The following is a 21,071-nucleotide window of genomic DNA, read 5'->3' as shown; positions in this document are numbered from 1 at the left end:
GGGTCTAATTAAATCCTTTCTCATTAGACTCTTAAGCTATTTAATCATTCTAGCAACTTTTACACCTATTACAATTTAGTCCTTTTCATTTAATTGACTACCCAAACATTAAAATTTCCTAACGATATTTTAATACCACACTAATAACATTTCATAAATATTTATAAAATTATTTTCGACTGGTTTTATAAGATAGAGGTCCCGATATCTTGTTTTTACCCAATTTCTTCAATAATTTCTTTTTCTAACTAACCACTAAATCGGTAAATTTTTTCTATCAATATTTTCATACGATTTTCCTATCATATCAATTTTCAAGCAAAAATATTGAAATAAATTTCTCTTTAAATCGGATCTATGGTTACGAAACCATTGTTCCGATAACCTTGAATTTAGGCCATTACAAAAATAGAAAATATAAAAAAATCTAAAGAAAATATAAAAAAATATTTAAAAGAATACAAAATAATAATTTTGAAGGCTTAAACAAGTAAATTACCAATTCGACAAGTTTAGTTTTTTAAAATTTAATTTGAACAATTTCACTCAATTCAATTTCACTCAGAATTTCATTTCACTCAACTCGATTTGAAAAAAAAAATTCAAATCAAATTAGGATGATAAAATAGGACTCATTAACTCGACTAACTCGAAATTGAACGCTCACCTCTTTCACATCCATTTTTGTTTGATATTTAATTTAACATGTAAGGAATAATTTGTCCGTTTTTGTTTGATATGAGTTAAAAGTTTTTTTTACATAAAATAAATAGCTAGAAATTATTAATTTATACCAAATTTGATATATATGATCTACATGAATAGAACATGAAATATGATGGTTAAATTATTAAAATATTAATAATATAAAAAAATTATAAAAATATGTAAAATCACTTAAATTTTAATGCAATGAATAATGAAATAAAAGAAAATTACAATTCTACCAAAGCATAACAAATAATTTCTAAGCACCCTAACACAAACAAATATATCCATTGGCAAATGGCCATACATATAACATCATATCAAAACACATGTACATGACACATATATTTAAATATATGCATATTCTATGACCCGTAAAATATATTAACATGCAAATATATAGATTAAAAATACATATTTTCATCCCAACATAAGAGTGCACAATATAGTTTCAAGATATATATATATATTTATATAAATAATCATGTATAGACATATGGTTATTATAATACTAATAAAAAAGTAGAGGAATTAAATTTTTGTGATTAAAAATATAAGGATTAAATTTTAAATTTATGAAAAGTATAGTGACTTAAAGCATATTTTAACCACAAATTTATTGATATTGCATTGAATTAGATGAGCGCGCAACGGGCACAACAATAAGTGGCTCAGCTTTCGACAACACCAATAGTAGTTTCTCTTTCACATCAGGTTTTCGCCCATTCGGCAGTTCCCATTCGAAACAATGCAACAATGTCGCCAACACCAGCGTCACAATTTTCTCTGCTATTGAAATCCCAACACAAATCCTCCTCCCCGATCCAAACGGGAAAAAATCGAAACTATTTCCCTTATAATTCCTTTTCTCAATGACATTCAAGAACCTTTCCGGCTCAAATTGAAGAGGGTTTTCCCAGAACTGGGTGTCCCTTTGTATTGCCCACACGTTGAAGAAAATATTGGAATTTTTGGGGATGGTGTAACCGGCTACGACGATGGTCTCGCTCGGCATGTGTGGCATTAGCAAAGGAGCCGGTGGGTGAATTCGTAACGTCTCTTTCACCACAGCTTCTAAATAGAGTAGGCGAGGAAGATGGAACTCTTCAACAATGTTTTGGTCACCGATTATTGCATCTAATTCCTCAACGACTCTTCGCAATTTATCTGGGTGTCGTAGTAATTCTGTCATCGCCCACTCTATTGTTGTAAATGTCGTGTCCGTAGCGCCAGTTACAATACTCTATACTCACAATTAGAGACAAAAGATTAAAGTTAAGCAAAATTTAATTAAAATTGAATTAATTTATCGAATTGAAATAATTTAATTAATTTAATTCTATTAATTCAATTTTGATTAGAGTGTAAAATTAAAATACATTAGGTAGGTTAGATGTTTATTTTTATATCAATAGCCAAATTAAGTGATTTTATATACTTTAAAATAAGTTCCAATCCAGTTAAATGTACCCTTTATTCAAAGGTTAAGATACCTCTAGAGATTTATACATTATATTTTTAATTTAAAAATTATAATTCAGTCATTAACATCTTTATTAATATTTCAGTTAAATTTTATTAAGTTAGTATATTTTTTTTATCAATTATTATCACCACATATGACAACACTCAAATTAACATTTCATATGTTGATAAATTTTAACGGAAAATATTTTTGATATTAACAGTTGAATTAATATTTTGAATAAAAAATTAACTTACAAAATCCTAAATTTTATCTCTAAAATCACATTGTTTATAACTAAACCGACCAATTTCAGGGATTGCTATGTACTTTTTTTTAAACTATGTCTATATATATATATATGCATATATGTATGGGAATGAATCAACTTAAGTTGATGTGAAATTGGAGTAATTTATACATTTTTGTATATTTTTGTGCGATTAATATTTAATGAATGAACAATTGAATTTTCTTTTACATAAAATGAATAGTTAAAATTTTTTAATTTATGTCAAATTTGATTTGCATTATTTAGGTAAATAGAGTATGAATTATGATGGTTGAATTATTAAAACATTAATTATATAAAATGTTACGAAAAAGTATAAAATTATTTAAATTTTATTCGGGTGTACCCAGATTAAAATATGTAATATAGATTTTGTAAATTTTTGAAGTTTAGAAATGCAGTTTTATTTTTAGAATTCGGGATTTCAAAATTTAGTGTGTATGCTTACCAGTAGAATAGCCTTTATTTCCTTCATGGATATTGAAGTTTTGACATCTCCTATTTGGTTCAGCTCCAACAATTGCTGCAAAAAATCCTTACTATCAGCCATTTTTGGTCCCTCTCCGAGCTATCACCGATTCGAAAAACTCATAAAACCACGAAATGTTTTTCTTGGCTTTGAATTCAATTCCTTGTAAATCAAATGGCCTAAGCACCGGGAACATATCAGAAACATTGAGTTCTGCCATCAATCTCGAAAATTCCTCGAATCGATCCTTAAATTCAAGCAAAAGGTTGGATTCTTCTCCATTCAACGAACCACCCCATAGCATGTTAACCGTAATGTTGAACGTTGTTAAGAATATTTGTTCACTGAGGTTAATGAGTGACCCGATTTTTCCATGAATATTCTTCACCCCATGTCGGATCTCTCGTCGGCGAAACTCGTAGCAAGCATTGAGGCCTTTGTTGCTCATGATTTCACTTACGACGAGCTTTCGTAGCTTGTGTAATTCTGGGCCATTGGATCTCCACACAATATCGAGCCGCCAAAGGTTCCTTTTATGGCCGCCACCGGAATGTCGCGGTTGGCGAAGATGGCGTCGTGGTCTTTGAGGATTTGTTTTGCGATTGATGGTGAGCTTATGATGATGTAAACTTTTCTTCCCAGCTGAAGCTTGATGATAGGGCCGTGGATTTTGGATTGCTCGGTTACGTATTGGAGGAAATTGGGTTTGATGAAAAGGCGGTGGCCGAGTATCGGCAGGCCTATCGGGCCTGGTGGCAGCGGCGAAGGCTTGGTTTTGATGATGAGTTTCTTAACCAACCGTGAGAAATAGATAATTACTAGCGTCGCCACCGTGAGAGTGGCTACCACTTCGGTGATGGTGAACGCAGCCAGTCCGTCGTGGCGGCGCAACCAGCCTTTGCCAGCAACCTTATCGTAGAAGTTCGACATGGGTGGGTAGTCTGGTTGGAATAGAAAAAAGGCGGAGGGAATGGAGTACTTATTTGAATTATTAAAAAATTATGTAATTCACCACTTCCCTGAGAATTGGAAGACTTATTTATAGTCATATATAATAATACTGAGATTACAGCAATATGAGGTTAGCGGGTATTGGAGGTAATAGCATTTCCTCATCTGTCGCCATAAATGTTCTAAATGTGATAGACAATTATCATCAACCTTCCAGAAATGTTGGGACTTTCTAGAGATAGAAATTTGGACTGTAACTACACAGATAAATAAAACTAAACTTAATTATTGTATTAAATATAAGTATTTAGTGGATAATAAGATGATTAATATTCATATTAACCGAGTGATTATCTCTTCTCTTTATATATATATATTCAAATCAGCATCTATTTGATGCATGGTATGGTGAATGTCGCCCCACTCACCATGCTTTATCTCTTTTCCTTTTAATATTATATTATTACAACATATGCATATTAATAATGAAATTATAATATAAACACAAAAGATCTTATTTATACCTTAATATAACATTGATTCACTAGTCTCGAGCTTCAATTTCAAGTTTTATATAATTCCACATTTCGGGTTTCATTTCAAAAAATAAATACAAATTGAGATTCATGACAAAGTTTAAATTTTGATTAAATTCCAAATTTCAAATTTTAAATAAAACTCGAAATTTGAGTTAAATTGAATCCAAAAAAATATTCGAATTAACCCAAATCTGAGTGTGAATACTAAAAAAAAAAGAAGGTAGATGGATTAAATTTCTATAAATAAAAGTACAATGATTAAATTTAAAATTTATGAAAAGTATAATGACTTAAAGCATATTTTAACCACAAATTTATTGATATTGTAACAATCTAATTTTCAGTGTTGTCGAAAACAGTGATTCGATATCACTAAATCCGACAAGTGAGTTCAAAGATTTAATAAAATAATATATGCGAGACAAGTATGACAATAGAAGAAGTTTTGAATTAGTGAAGTTGGAGAATTAGAAGAACTTATTAGATAAATTGAGTCAAAAACGAGGTATTGAGACCTCGAATTCATAAACCGAGCCATAAATATTTTAGAAATATTTATGGAGTGTTATTGAGTTAATATTAAAGTTTTGTCAGAAAATTTTAACGTTTTGATAGTTGAAAAATCAAAAAAGACTAAATTGTAAAAGATGCAAAACTTGCAAAAGTGATTGAATAGCTTAAGTGTCTAATGAGGAAGGATTTAAAAGGCAATTAGACCCAAATCATTTGGGCTGGACGGTATGGGTATAGAAATGGACAAGAAAACAATGTGAACTAAGGACAAAATGGTAATTTGGTTAAAATTAAATATAAAACAAGTGACTAAATTGAAAAATCTAGAGATCTCTTCATAATTCATCAGCCAAAACGCCAGAGGAGGTCTGAAACAAGCTGGTTTTTCATATTTTTGCACCATATCGAGAATCCGAAGATAAGCGAGGAAAAGAGAAAATTTTCGATTAATCCTTGAATTTCTACAACTTTCATAAATTAGCCCAGGTAAGTTTATATGGTTAAATTTTATAATTGATTGTTAAATTAGAGATTATATAATGTATTATTTTATATTTTTGTTATGAAATTATGATTATTGTGATAAAACAAAATTCGAAGCTACAGTTCAAATTAAGGGAAATGCAGGATTGAGTATGTTTAATTAGTGACCAGTGATGAATTGACGGATAAGATCATGGTTAAATCATGGAAAAGTGTGACATGTGTGACCATAGCGGAGCTATGACAATGTGAAAGTGAACGTAAAACCATGATTGAAACATAGCAGTTACATTTTTTTGCCAGTGTAAGACCATAGCTAAGCTATGGCAATGTGATAAATCATGTGATCATGGCAAGGCCATGATAAAATATGTGCAAGTGCAAGACCATAGTTAAGCTATGGCAATGTGATAAAGTATGTGATAATGGCAAAGCCATGATAAAAATGTGTGCAAAACCAAAGTGGAATGTGGCATCAAGCTAATGATGTACTCAATTCTGTAAGACGTTCCCTAATTTGACAGGTAACGGTAAGTGTTTCTTGAATTTAAGTGTTGGAATTTAGCTAGTCATTGATATTGAGCTCAATCAAGTGAATTCATCATTTGAAATTGTGAATGGCAGAAAGTGGTAGTGAATTGCATATTTTATGATTTTATAATATTATGTTCAGTAAGGTTTTATCTAAAACCTATGAACTTACTAAGCTTTCATAAGCTTACTTTTGTGTATTAAATGTTCTTTGTAGATTAACAAGAGTTTGGAGAATTGGATCATCACAACGAGTCACGCTATCCAGATTTCACCGGTAGATTTTGTATTATAACTTGAGGTTTATATGGCATGTATAGGATGGATTGGAAAGAAAGTAAACTTGAAATATGGTTATGAATAACTTTCATATATATATGTTAGTTTATGTGTTTGTATTTACCAGTATATCAAGGTGGTTGATGAATGAAATAAAACAGTAAGTTTACATAAATAAGTAGTGTAATTATAAATTTGGCTTACCATATGAGTTATTGATTTGAATTGGTTGTTGAATTGGAGTATATTGGTATATGAAAGTATTGTATGCAGGTTGAATGTGTAAAGGGTGAGAAAAATGTCCTTAAAATAGCCTATCTTCGTCCACAAAGGTAGACACACGGCCTGGCATATGGGAATGTGTTTTGGCCGTGTGTCCCCTGCACCTTAAAAATGAGAAATAGAATGCTCAAAATTGAGCATAAGGGCAGAGACACGGGCGTGTGTCTCAGCCATGTGGGTGACACGACGTTGACACGGGCGGGTTACATGGCCGTGTGAAAACTGCACCTAAATTATGAAAATTAAATTAACCACACGGCCTAGCATACCGGCGTGTAACTTGGCCGTGTGACGTAGATTTCTTCATGTCTTATAAGTCAGAGAGTTATACGGGTGAGTGACACGGGCGTGTAAAGCCACACGGGCGTGCCCCTAAACCATACGGGCGTGTGGGCACTGTTCATAAGAAAAATTTTATAATTTTACGAAAAGTTCTTAAAGCTTCCGAATTAGTCCTGATTTGATTTTATTGTTCATATTGGGCTTCGATAGTCCAATTAAGGGACAATATGATTATTTCTGAATGTGAATAGTACTTTTGCATGATTTTTTCGAAATTAATCTATAAACTTAGGTAACGCTCTGAAACTCTGTTCCGGTGACGGATACGGTTAGGGGTATTATAGATATTGCATTGAATTAGATGAACGCGCAATGGGCACAACAACAAGCGGCTCCACCTTCGACAACACCAATCGTAGTTGCTCTTTCACATCAGGTTTTCGCCCATTCGGCAATTCCCATTCAAAACAATGCAACAACGTCGCCAACACCAGCATCATAATTTTCTCTGCCATTGAAATCCCAACACAAATCCTCCTCCCCGATCCAAACGGGAAAAAATCGAAACTATTGCCCTTATAATTCCTTTTCTCAATGACATTCAAGAACCTTTCTGGCTCGAATTGAAGAGGGTCTTCCCAAAAATCGGCGTCCCTTTGTATTGCCCACACGTTAAAGAAAATATTGGAATTTTTTGGGATAGTGTAACCGGCTACGACGGTGGTCTCACTCGACATGTGTGGCATTAGCAAAGGAGCTGGTGGGTGAATTCGTAATGTCTCTTTCACCACAGCTTCTAAATAGAGTAGGCGAGGAAGATGGAACTCTTCAACGATGTTTGGGCCACTGATTATTGCATCCAATTCGTCGACGACTCTTCGCAATTTATCTGGGTGTCGTAGTAATTCCGTCATTGCCCACTCCATTGTTGTAAATGTTGTGTCCGTAGCGCCGCTTATAATATTCTATACCCACAATTAGAGACAAAGGATTAAAGTTGAGCAAATTTTAATTAAAATCAAATTAATCGATCTAATCGAGATAATTTAATTAATTTAATTATGATTAGAGTGTTAAATTAAAATACATTATATAGGTTGAATGTATATCAATAGCTGAATTAATTAATTTTATATACTTTAAAATAAGTTACAATCAATTAAATGTACCAATTATTCAAAGGTCAAAATACTTCTTTTGAGATTTATTCATTATATTTTCAATTTAAAAATTGTAGTTTAGTCATTAACACCTTTAATAATTCAGTTAAATTTTATTAACTTAATTTTTATCAATTATTATCAAATTATATGAAAACACTCGAATTAACATTTTAAGTTGATAAATTTTGACAAAAAATATTTCCCACATTAACCGTTGAATTAAGATTTTGAATAAAAAATTTAACTTCTTTAGAGACAAAATCTTAAATTTTATCGAAATAAAAACACTAACAATGTGTTTTAAGGTTATTCAAAACCTAAACCTAAATATATTTTAACAAAAATAATGAAATCCATCAATATTCCTTATTTTTTAATTAAATCACAATCGGTTTGATTATTGTGTTTTCATCGTTAAATTAGCTCGGTTACTAATTTTTATTTTAGAAAAATCAATTAATTTTTTTAAGCTGAACTAATTAAATCAACCAATTACAGACCCTATAAAACATATCAGAAATCTCCAAAATCATATTGTTTACAACTAAACCGACCAATTCCATGGATTGTTATGTATTTTTTTTTAAACCAAGCCTATATATAAAGGAAAGGATGAATTTACTTCGATGTGAAATTTGAGTAATTTATATATTTCTGTATATTTTTGTACGATTAATATTATAACGAATAAATATTTAATTTTTTTATAAAAAATGAATAGTTAAACTTTTTTAATTTATAACAAACTTAATCTACCTGGATAATTTATGAAATATAACAGTTAATTTATTAAAATATTATTCATTTGAAAAATTAAGAAAGAATATAAAACCAATTAAATTTGTTTTACACCAATATACCCGAATCTCTACCTAAGTTAAAATAGGTTAGTTTTTGTAAATTTTGAAATTTAGTAATGTAGTTATATTTTTAGAATTAGTGTGTATGCTTACCAGCAGCATAGCGTTTATTTCCTTCATGGATAATGAAGTTTTGACATCTCCTGTTTGGTTCAGCTCCAACAATTGCTGCAAAAAATCCTTACTATCAGCCATTTTTGGTCCCTCTCCGAGCTTCCTTCGCTGCTCTATCACCGATTCGAAAAACTCATAAAACCACGAAATGTTTTTCTTGGCTTTGGATTCAATTCCTTGTAAATCAAATGGCCTAAGCACCGGGAACATATCAGAAACATTGGGTTCTACCATCAATCTCAAAAATTCCTCGAATCGATCCTTAAATTCAAGCCCAAGGTTGGATTCTTTTCCATTCAACGAACCACCCCATAGCATGTTAACCGTAACGTTGAACGTTGTTAAGAAAATTTGTTCACTGAGGTTAATGGGTGACCCGATTTTTCCATGAATATTCTTCACCATATGTCGGATCTCTCGTCGGCGAAACTCGTAGCAAGCATTGAGGCCTTTGTTGCTCATGATTTCACTTACGACGAGCTTCCGTAGCTTGTGTAATTCTGGGCCATTGGATCTCCACACAATGTCGAGTCCGCCAAAGGTTCCTTTTATGGCCGCCATCGGAATGTCGCGGTTGGCGAAGATGGCGTCGTGGTCTTTGAGGATTTGTTTTGCGATTGATGGTGAGCTTATGATGATGTAAACTTTTCTTCCCAGCTGAAGTTTGATGATAGGGCCGTGGATTTGGGATTGCTTGGTTACATAATGGAGGAAATCGGGTTTGATGAAAAGGAGGTGGCCGAGTATCGGCAAGCCTATCGGGCCTGGTGGCGGCGGCGGCGACGGCTTGGTTTTGATGATGAGTTTCTTAACCAACCATGAAAAAAAGATAATTACTAGCGTCGCCACCGTGAGAGTGGCTGCCACTTCAGTGATGGTGAACGCAGCCACTCCGTCTTGGCGGCGCGACCAACCTTCGCCAGTAACCTTGTTGTAGAAGTTCGACATTGGTGGGTACTCGGGTTGGAATAGAAAAAAGGCAGATGAAATGGAGGACTTATTTGAATTATTAAAAAATTATGGACTTCACCACTCGCCGAAGGACTTAATTATAATCATATATATATATAGCAAGAGGAGGTTACAGCAATATGAGGGTGCGGCTATTGAAGGTTATGGCAATACCTCATTCGTGGCAATAAAATATTGTAAATGTGATTAAACAATTAATGTCAACTTTCCAGAAATGGAAATTTTGATTATAATTATACACAATAATTTATGAATTATTCTTCAATTGAAAATAAATAAAATTGAACTCTATGTTATAGTTTGATAGTTAAAAGTATTTATCGCTTGTCTTAAGTACGTTTTTAGTTCGAGTCGCGTTAATTATATTTATTGTTTGAACTTGGCCTTGATATTGTAATTTACAAAAAAATAAAAAAATAAAAAAATTTATTATATTAAATACAAGTCTTTGGTACATGATAAACTCAATAATATTCATATGCTATTACGAATCTAGAAATACGATTTAGGGATAAATACGAAATAAAATCTCTTTTGAAAAAATTAAAATTAAAAAATATATTTTTATAATAATAAAAATATAATTTTATCGTTTACTTTCTTTGGAATAAAAGAAGGCAGAGGACTTATTTGAATTATTAAATGATCATGTACTTCACCACTTTCCTAAATAATTGGAATTTTATAAATTTTTTATACATATTTTACACGTCATTGAATCGTTTACAAATTATAAATTTTGAATGTAATTACACGTGAAACTATTCTTTAGTAAATAAAATCTGAATAAATCTAAATGAAGTCTTTATAAAACTAAATTTATATATTTTATAACCTTTTTGTATATATATATATATTCAACCAAAGCATAACACAAACTTTCAACTCTTCTTATTTTTTATTTTAAATATTTTACTCCTTTTTTGTTTTTTAATAAATAAGTTATTAACTATTGAAGGTGATGCTTCTTAATTAAAAAAAAAAGTCGCATTCTGTAATTAAAAAATTAGAGAAAATGTACTTATGTGATAACTCTCTCAATCACTAAATTTGAATACAAAGATGGATGAAAGAATGGCAATTGGGTGCAGCAAGACTGATATTTTTAAATTCATTATTGTTTCATAATTAGTACACTCTGTTTTACCAGTGATATCATTCTACTATGAATGTATAATTTTAAAATTTACTATCACCTTCATGGATGTTGGATGCATTCATCTCCACCCCACTCCGCTCTGTTTAATTTAATTGTTGCTACTTATTTTTATTTTTAATCTTTTTGAAGTCAAGTAAATATTTAAGCATAATTCTTTAAAAATATATTTAAACATAAAATATATGAATTTTTTCTATATTCCATTATTATATTTTTACCTTTTTAATAGTTTATATATATAAGGATAAAACAATAAGTGTATATAGTGGAGCATGTCAGAAATGGCAAGAAATTACCATAGTCACTCCATATCCACTATTCAAAAGAAAAAAATCCACCCGACTCGTCCCACGTCTATTTTTCAAACAAAAAAATCCGCTTCATTCGGAGTAGATCAATTCAAAATTCATGAGGCAGACTGGATCTAGACAACCTTATTTTAGTGTGAAAATAACATTTTTTTAAAAAATTAAATAAATAAATAAAGTGATGTTAAAGTATTTTCTTTCATTTTCCGACTGCTTTCTCACCAACAAAATTGAAACAAAAATCAAAATGCAAAGTTTAGACCTTTAATCACCCCAAAAATGAAAAACGCTCTTTAAATAAACAACAAGACAAAAATGCAACTATATAAGTATCCAAGGAATCACCAAAAACTTATGAGAGAATATAAAAAAATACAAAGAAATATAATAAAAAAAACATTAAAGAGTACCAAAAATTATAAGTGACTATAAAAAATTGGTTGATCTTATTAAATTTTTTAATTTTTAAAAAATTATCACTATATATAAATAATAGCATGAAAAATAATAATTTAAAAGTTATTAATTTTTTGGGTCTAAATGTCGCGTTGAAAACCTTTTTACTCTAAAATTATATCTCATTTTAAATTTTCATTTCAAAAACTATACCAAAATTATAAGAGAATACCAAAAATTATTAAAGTGTACCGAAAATTATGAAGAAATATCAAACATTATAAAAATATATCAATTATTATGAAGAAATACAAAAAATTATGCTAAATATTTTATCTTGTAACTTGTTGAATTGGTGAAAGCTTATTGCAAAGAGATTTCTGCTGGTTGGCTAAAGTACTCCAGGGCAGATGGGAGAGTTAGTGCGATAAAAAATCGTTCATATATATCTCTCTCCATCGCATACTTCTATTTAAAAAAAAACATAAATTATACTCCTAATCAAGTTTAATTATTGATTACTCAACTATAAAAAGTTATAAAATAATTATTTAATTATTTAATTATTATCTTTTTCTATCACCAGCCGTTAAATGACTAATGAAAAATTGACGTGGTAGTTTATCACTAGCTGTTAACTTTAACCTTCAACAATTATATTGTAAAAAACTTGTCTTTGTACGTCAACATGAGGCATATGTGGCAAGCCATGTGTTATTGTTTGATTATTTTGTTAGCCATGTCAATTTTAGTAATAGAAATAGATAAAATTTTTAACAAAAAAAGATCAGTTTTCTCTTTAATATAATATACAAGGAATAATCTGCCTATTTTTTGAGTAAATAGGGCAAAATACAATCTAACACTTTATACAAGGGCTTCCACGATATTTGTACCAAAAAATTCTAAAAGCATTCAAATAAGCTTGGAACGCTTTACACATGAATTTTTTGCTTTTGACGGTGATCATGTAGGGGTGAGCATTCGATCGGGTTGAGTAAAAGTTTTTTGAGTTGAGTCCTATTTTATCATTTTAATTTGATTTTAAATTTTTTTGAATCGAGTCAAGTTAAATAAAATTCGAGTTGAATCAAATCGAATCGAGTGAAATTGTTCGAGTTAAATTTAAAAAATTAAACATATCAAATTAAAATTTTGTTACAATATAACTAATTCCATAGTAAGACACAAAATATCTTTTTAATTATAATAATATAATATATTGTATTATACCACATATGCATATTAATATTGAATTTATAAAATAAACACAAAATATCTTATTTATAATGAGCTCCTTAATATAAAATTGATAAACTAGTCTCAAAATCAAAATTCTAAGTTTGATGTATTTTCACATTTCGAGTTTTATTTTATTAAAAAAAACACACATAACATTGGAATTTTAAGAAAAATTCATGATCAAAGTCCAAAATTAGATTAAGTTATAAATTTTAAACAAAACATAAAATTTGAATAAAATTTAACCTGAAAAGATATTCAAATTAACCTAGATATGAGCATAACTCGAATAGAAAATGGTTATTACAATACTAATAAAAAAAGTAGAGAAATAAATTTATGGAAATAAAATAACAAGTATTAAATTCTAAAGTTATTAAAAGTATAGTGACAAAAAGCATGTTTTAACCACAATGTCGCCACTTAGAGGAACGTGAAATAGGCACGACAACAAGCGGCTCTACCTTTGACAATAACAAATGTAGCTTCTCTTTCACATCAGGTTTTCGCCCGTTTGGCAATTCCCATTCAAAACAATGCAACAACGTCGCCAACATCAGCATAATAATTTTCTCTGCCATTGAAATCCCAACACAAATCCTCCTCCCCGATCCAAACGGGAAAAAATCGAAACTATTTCCCTTATAATTCCTTTTCTCAATGACATTCAAAAACCTTTCCGGCTCGAATTGAAGTGGGTCTTCCCAGAACTCGGCGTCTCTTTGTATTGCCCACACGTTGAAGTAAATATTGGAATTTTTAGGGATAGTGTAACCGGCTATGATAGTGGTCTCACTCGACATGTGTGGCATTAGCAAAGGAGCCGGTGGGTGAATTCGTAACGTCTCTTTCACCACAGCTTCTAAATAGAGTAAGCGAGGAAGATGAAACTCTTCAACGATGTTTTGGTCACCGATTATTGCATCCAATTCCTCAACTACTCTTTGCAATTTATTTGGGTGTCGTAGTAATTCTGTCATCGCCCATTCTATTGTTGTAAATGTTGTGTCCGTAGCGCCGGTTACAATATTCTATACTCACAATTAAAGACAAAAGGATTAAAGTTAAACAAACTTAATTAAAATCATATTAATCGATAAAATCAAAATAATTTAATTAATTTAATTCTATTAATTTGCTTTTGATTAGTCTGTTAAATTAAAATTCATTACGTAGGTTGAATGTTTATTTTTATATCAATAGCCGAATTAATTGATTTTATATTATAAATTTTATATACTTTAAAATAAGTTCCAATCCAATTAAATGTAACTTTATTCAAAGGTCAAAATACTTCTACTTTGAGATTTATTCAATATATTTTCAATTTAAAATTTGCAGTTTGGTCATTTAACACTTTATTTTAGTTAAATTTTATTAACTTATCACGTTTATTTTTATCAAAAATTATCACATCATATGATGACATTTAAATTAACATTTCAAGTTGATAAATTTTGACCAAAAATATTTTTGATATTAATAGTTAAATTAAGACTTTAAATAAAAAAATTAACTTGTTTAGAGATAAAATCCTAAATTTTATTGAAATAAAAATAATAACAATGTGTCTATAGTTTATTCAAAGCCTAAACCTAAATATATTTTAACAAAAATAATGAAATCTGTCAATGTTCTTTATTTTTTCATATAAATCAGAACCGGTTGGATTATTAAAACTTTATCTTTAAATTAGCTCGGTTACTAATATTTATTTTTGAAAAATCGACTAATTTTTGAAGTTTCATTACACACCTTACAGAAGATACCATAAATCTCCTAAATCATATCGTTTATAACTATACCAACCAATTTCATGGATTGCTATGTGCTTTTTTTAAACCATACCTATATATATACATATATATTTATATGTATGGGAAGGGATCAACTTACATCGATGTGGAACTGGAGTAATTTACACATTTCCGTATATATTTATACGTTTAATATTTGAACAAATCAACTGTTGAATTTATCGATATAATCGTACTTATCATTCATGTAAATTTCAAATTAATTCGATATCTCTATTATATCGATCTAAAAAGGTGTCTGTATTAATACTTATTGAATGGTTTAAAGTTTTTTTATACATAATAAATAGTTAGAAAATTTTAATTTATTTCAAATTTAACATGAATGATTTATATAAATGGAACATGAAAAACAGTTAGACGGTTAAAATATTAATCATATAAAAACTTAAGTGTATACCGGTGTAGGTGGATCCCTCCCCATATGTGTATATATATCAAATGTAAAACTTAAGTGGTGTTGAACCCTTCGGTAACATCTTATGATAAATATTTTAAAAGTTCAACAGGTGAATTTATCAATATATTTGCACTTCTCATACACATAAAATTTTTTATCAATCCAATATCTCTACATATCAAAGTAAAATTTTATCTATATATATATAACGTTAAAATACGTAATAATCCTTTATAGTTTTTGTAAATTTTGAAGTTCAGTAATGTAGTTTTATTTTTAGAATCCCGGATTTCAAATTTAGTGTGTATGCTTACCAGCAGCATAGCGTTTATTTCCTTCATGGATAATGAAGTTTTGACATCTCCTGTTTGGTTCAGCTCCAACAATTGCTGCAAAAAATCCTTACTATCAGCCATGTTTGGTCCCTCTCCGAGCTTTCGTTGCTCTATCACCAATTCGAAAAACCCATATAACCATGAAATATGCTTTTTGGCCTTGGATTCAATTCCTTGTAAATCGAATGGCCTAAGCATCGGGAACATATCAGAAATGTTGGGTTCTACCATCAATTTCACAAATTCCTTGAATTGATCCCTAAATTCAAGCCCAAGGTTCGATTCTTCTCCGTTCAGCGAACCACCCCATAGCATGTTAATTGTAACGTTGAACGCTGTTAAGAATATTTGTTCACTGAGGTTAATGGGTGACCCGATTTTCCCATGGATATTCTTCACCATATATTGGATCTCTCGTCGGCGGAACTCGTAGCAAGCATCGAGGCTTTTGTTGCTCATGATTTCACTTACGACGAGCTTCCGTAGCTTGTGTAACTCTGGGCCGTTGGATCTCCACACAATGTCGAGTCCGCCGAAGGTTCCTTTTATGGCCGCAACCGGAATGTCGCGGTTGGCGAAGATGGCGTCGTGGTCTTTGAGGATTTGTTTTGCAATTGATGGTGAGCTTATGATGATGTAAACTTTTCTTCCCAGCTGAAGCTTGATGATAGGGCCGTGGATTTGGGATTGCTTGGTTACGTATTGGAGGAAATCGGGTTTGATGAAAAGGAGGTGGCCGAGTATCGGCCAGCCTATCGGGCCTGGTGGCAGTGGCAGCGACGGCTTGGTTTTGATGATGAGTTTCTTAACCAACCATGAAAAAAAGATAATTACTAGTGTCGCCACTGTGAGAGTGGCTGCCACTTCAGTGACGGTGAACGCAGCCACTCCGTCGTGGCGGCGCAACCAACCTTTGCCAGTAACCTTGTCGTAGAAGTTCGACATTGGTGGGTAGTCTAGTTGGAATAGGAAAAAGGCAGATGAAATGGAGGACTTATTTGAATTATTAAAAAATTATGGACTTCACCATTCCTTGAAGGACTTAATTATAATCATGTATATATATAGCAAGAGGACGTTACAGCAATATGAGGGGGCGGCTATGGAAGGTTATTGCAATACCTCATTCGTGGCAGTAAAATATTTTAAATGTGATTAAACAATTAATGTCAACTTCCCAGAAATGGAAATTTTAATTTTAATTATACAGAATAATTTATGAATTATTCTTGAATTTAAAATAGATAAAATTAAATTTCTTGAAAGTTAAGAGTGTTCATCGTCTCAAATGTAACTTAGATTCGAAGCGTGCTAATTATATTTATTGTTTAAACTTTACCATGATAAAATTACTAGTTTAATTCACATAAAAAAAAGGACAAAAAAATGACAGAGGGACTTATTTGAATTATTAAATGATAATGTACTTCACCAATTTCCTAATAATTGAAACGTTATAAATTTTTTATACATATTTTACACTGTCATTCAATCGTTTAGAAATTATAAATTTTGGATGTAATTACATGCCAAACTATTCTTTAGTAAATAAAATCTAAATGAAATCTTTCTAAAACTAAATTTCTATATTTGATAACCTTTATATATAATCAGTCAAAGCATAACAGATCATATGCAGTGGAAACTTTCAGCTCTGCCTATTTTTTATTTTAAATATCTTACTCTTTTTTCTTCTTCTTTTTTGTTTTTTTAATAAATAAGTTATTAACCATGTAATGGCCTAAATTCAAGGTTATCGGAACAGTAATTTTGTAACCACAAATCTAATTTAAAGAAAAATTTATTTCAATATTTTTGCTTGAAAATTGATATGATAAGAAAATCGTATGAAAATATTGATAGAAAAAAATTTTACCGATTTAGTGATTAGTTAAAAAGAGAAATAATTGAAGAAATTGGGTAAAAACAAGGTATCGGAACCTCTATCTCGTAAAAACGAGTCGAAAATAATTTTATAAATATTTATGAAATGTTAGTAATGTGGTATTAAAATTTCGTTAGGAAATTTTAATGTTTGGGTAGTCAATTAAATGAAAAGGACTAAATTGTAATAGGTGTAAAAGTTGCTAGAATGATTAAATAGCTTAAGAGTCTAATGAGAAAGGATTTAAAAGACAATTAGACCCAAAAGTTATTTGGGCTGGACGGCAAGGGTATGAAATCAGCAGAAAAATTGATAAATTAAGGGTAAAATTGGAATATTGCAAAATTAACTAAATAAAGCTAGGACTAAATAGGAAATATCTAGATTTCTCTTCATTTCTCTTCAATTCCAGCAGCTAAAAACACCATAGGAGGGTTCTATAAGCTGGTATTTCATAATTTTTGCACCAAGTGAGTTAATCCTTGCCTTTTTCTTGTAATTTTTGTGTTTCTAAGACTTTTGCAACTAGGTCCTACTATTAAATTCATTAGTTTTTGATTTCATGATGAAATTGAAAGTCACCATGATTGATTTCTGTAAGTTTATGATGAAATAGAATGAAATTAAAGCTTTAATTTGTTTATGAGATGATTTTATTAGGTAATTTCAATAGAAATTGATTTTTAGGATCTAATTGTGAAAATGCTTGGAATTCAAGTCTATTGCTGAAATTATGATTCCTAAAGGTTGTAAAATAGTTTAAGGTGATAGAATAAAATATTAATTGAGAAAAATCAGTTCAATTGAGAGGCTAATTGAGTAGGGACGAAATTATCATTTATTAAAAACTTAGGGGAAAAATGGTAATAAACAGCTTGCACAAAAACAGTTTGGACAGCAGCAGTAGACTAACTTTAAAAAATCATTATAAATTGTAGAAATCGAATTAGAAGATGAAAAAAATATGGAATTAAAACTTATTAAGTCTAGTTTCTCATAGAAGAAATAGTGTAAGCAAAGGATTTGTAAATTTTGAGATATAATGAATTTTGTGAGACAAGGTCAGAATAAATTAAAAAATTGAAGAAAAACAATTAGGGGCTTAAATTTATATGTCTAGAATCCTTAATGAGTTTATTTTTAAGAGAAACAAACGAGAACATCATTTGAATTCTGTATGAAGAGATAATTAATTTTTAGTGAAGAAGGGTTAGAACTGTCGACAGCAGAACAGGGGTGACTTTAAAGAATAAACTGTACTTATTGGCTAAACCAAAAATTCTGAAAATTTTTTGGTAAAAAGATATATGAGTCTAGTTTCAGGAAAAATTAATGGATCTTAATTTGGAGTTCTGTATCTCAAGATAAAAATAATTTAGTGACTATGACTCAAGTAGACAGCTTTGAATGAACTATAAATAATAGTTGAATTATAGAGAATGTTGCATATGAACATGAAATGTATTAAATTGATAATTAAATTTATTTATTTAGATCCAGAAGATCCAAATACGAAGCTAGATCGAGGAAAGGAAAAAGTTCGGGATTAGTAGATTTTTTGTTTACAAACAAGTATCAAGGTAAGTTCATGTAACTTGAATTATATTCTTAAATGCTTGAAATGCATGTTTTTGATATGAATATGATTTGAATGCTCATTATATGAAATTTATGAAACATTGATATATTTGATAAAAGGGGAAGAAATCCCGGTTGAATGAAAGGAAAATTCAATGGATCTCTGAAAAGGAATTGACGGTAAAAAGGATCTAGCCCGGACGGGTGATCCTATTCTGATATAGCCCTTCCGAAGAATATGTGGAAAATGGATTTAGCCCGGACGGGTAATCCGAATTAGGGTCTGAATTTAGCCTGGACTGGTAATTCAGATCCAAGCTCATTAGAGTAATTGTTGTTGCAGGGGATTTAGCCTGGACTGGTAATCCCGACAATACTCAATGAGTTTATATTGCAGGGGATTTAGCCTGGACTGGTAATCCCGCTGCAAGGTTGAGGTTCGCGGGAGTGTGCTCTCTGAAATAGAAATGTGCGCACTTGAATATGAATTGACGGACCCGGAATTGTACACTAAAAGTGTACCTCTGAAAAATCCATTGAAATTCTGATAAATTCAACGGGATAAATATAAAAAAATTACAAGGAAATGGAAATTATGATATTGATGAGTACACCAATCATGGTATATATTATTGGTACATGGAAATTATTGTACTAACTTGAATGTTGAGTTTGTGCATATTAGGGTAATGATGCATTGAATGGATATAGGAATGTTTATTGTATTGTATTGAAAATATTAGGTAAGTATAATTCTTGTTACATGAGCTTACTAAGCACAAAGTGCTTACCCCGTTTCCTTTTTCCCTGTTTTGTAGTGTTAAGAGCTCGGAGGTTGGATTTGGTCGGAGACACATCACACTATCAACCTCAAGACTTCGGTATATAAAGAAACTTTATTTTAGAAATCAATGGCATGTATAAGCTAATAAAGTAAATGATTCTATGAAATGAATGTAAGGTCAGCCAATGGTATGGCTAACAAATCTTGGTTTAGTTATGTGATGAGGTTATCTTATAAAAGTGCATGAATCTATCTTGAAAAATATGTTGAATTGGATTGGTTGATTTGGATTGGTCTCGATATAATATTGCAGGGAAGGTTAGATATCTGTAAAGAGATTATATTGAGTTTTCCTAAAAAAAAAAGAAAAAAAATTATTTATTTGTAAACTCCGGTAATACCTCGTACCCTATTCCGGCAATGAATACGGGTAGGGGGTATTACAAACCGGATACTTTAATTAAAAAAATAGAGAAAATTATCACCAAATTTGAATATAAAGAAGGATGTAGGGATGACAATTAGGTGAGGCGAGACTGATATTGTTAAATCCATTACTGTTTCATAATTGGCACACTCTGCTTTACCACCCTTCCTACTCTACTATAGATGTATAATCTTGAAATCTACTACCACCTCCATGGATGTTGGATCCATCCATCTCCATCCTACTCCGCTCAGTTTCAATTTAATTGTTGATACTTATCTTTAATTTTTTTTTCAATCTTTTTGAAGTCAAGTGAATATTTAAGCATAATTCTTTAAAAAAATATTTAAACATAAAATATATAATATTTTTTTCTATATTCCATTATTATATTTTTTACCCTTTTAATAGTTTATATATACAAGGATAAAACAATGTATATAATGGAGCAGGTCGAAAATGGTAAGAAATTACTATAGCCGTCCATAGTTACTATTCAACAGAAAAAAATCCACTCGCCCTGTCCCATATCTATTTTTCAAACAAAAAAATACACTTCATTTAAAATAAATCAATTCAAAATTCATGAGGCAGTTTAATTTTTGACATCCTTAATGTAAAAAAACATTCTTTTCTTTAAAAATAAATAAATAAATAAAGTGATGTTAGAGTATTTTCTTTCATTTTCCACTGCTTTCTTACCAACCAAATAGAAACAAAAATCAAAATGCAAAATTTTGACCTTTAATCAACCCAAAAATGAATAATGAGAGAATATCAAAAAATACAAAGAAATATAAAAAAAATATTAAAGAGTACCAAAAATCATAAGTGACT

At 30.3% G+C, this 21,071-nt stretch overlaps 3 protein-coding genes across 3 annotated transcripts; all 3 read right to left on the bottom strand.

Annotated features, from left to right (window-relative positions):
- Nucleotides 1-1,296: 1,296 nt before the first annotated feature.
- Nucleotides 1,297-3,955, bottom strand: LOC121211235 (flavonoid 3'-monooxygenase CYP75B137). The gene is made up of 2 exons (XM_041083797.1): nt 2,914-3,955; nt 1,297-1,951 (listed from the first exon to the last, which is right to left on the bottom strand). Exons 1-2 carry the CDS (start codon nt 3,013-3,015, stop codon nt 1,325-1,327), a joined length of 729 nt encoding a protein of 242 aa, XP_040939731.1. The 5' UTR covers nt 3,016-3,955; the 3' UTR covers nt 1,297-1,324.
- Nucleotides 3,956-6,971: 3,016 nt separating this feature from the next.
- LOC121211234 (labd-13Z-ene-9,15,16-triol synthase, chloroplastic) lies at nt 6,972-9,943 on the bottom strand. Its single transcript, XM_041083796.1, has 2 exons — nt 8,911-9,943; nt 6,972-7,759 (listed from the first exon to the last, which is right to left on the bottom strand). Exons 1-2 carry the CDS (start codon nt 9,877-9,879, stop codon nt 7,133-7,135), a joined length of 1,596 nt encoding a protein of 531 aa, XP_040939730.1. The 5' UTR covers nt 9,880-9,943; the 3' UTR covers nt 6,972-7,132.
- Nucleotides 9,944-13,239: 3,296 nt separating this feature from the next.
- LOC107930990 (cytochrome P450 76T24) lies at nt 13,240-16,579 on the bottom strand. The gene is made up of 2 exons (XM_016862767.2): nt 15,540-16,579; nt 13,240-14,039 (listed from the first exon to the last, which is right to left on the bottom strand). The coding sequence occupies exons 1-2, from the start codon at nt 16,503-16,505 to the stop codon at nt 13,413-13,415; spliced, it is 1,593 nt and encodes a 530-aa protein (XP_016718256.2). The 5' UTR covers nt 16,506-16,579; the 3' UTR covers nt 13,240-13,412.
- Nucleotides 16,580-21,071: the final 4,492 nt, after the last annotated feature.

The sequence above is a fragment of the Gossypium hirsutum genome, chromosome A12, assembly GCF_007990345.1.
Source record: "Gossypium hirsutum isolate 1008001.06 chromosome A12, Gossypium_hirsutum_v2.1, whole genome shotgun sequence".
In the NCBI taxonomy this organism is placed as follows: domain Eukaryota; kingdom Viridiplantae; phylum Streptophyta; class Magnoliopsida; order Malvales; family Malvaceae; genus Gossypium; species Gossypium hirsutum.
Note: the sequence above shows the minus strand (reverse complement) of the source record. Positions and strands in the feature narration are given on the sequence as shown.

Excerpts from the sequence above, each read along its gene's own strand:
- LOC121211235 (XM_041083797.1), bottom strand. The coding sequence starts at position 3,015 with ATGGCTGATAGTAAGGATTTTTTGCAGCAATTGTTGGAGCTGAACCAA. Across the intron at positions 1,952-2,913 it reads AAATAAAGGCTATTCTACTG|AGTATTGTAACTGGCGCTAC; the intron begins GTAAGCATACAC and ends TTGTGAGTATAG.
- LOC121211234 (XM_041083796.1), bottom strand. The coding sequence starts at position 9,879 with ATGTCGAACTTCTACAACAAGGTTACTGGCGAAGGTTGGTCGCGCCGC. Across the intron at positions 7,760-8,910 it reads AAATAAACGCTATGCTGCTG|AATATTATAAGCGGCGCTAC; the intron begins GTAAGCATACAC and ends TTGTGGGTATAG.
- LOC107930990 (XM_016862767.2), bottom strand. The coding sequence starts at position 16,505 with ATGTCGAACTTCTACGACAAGGTTACTGGCAAAGGTTGGTTGCGCCGC. Across the intron at positions 14,040-15,539 it reads AAATAAACGCTATGCTGCTG|AATATTGTAACCGGCGCTAC; the intron begins GTAAGCATACAC and ends TTGTGAGTATAG.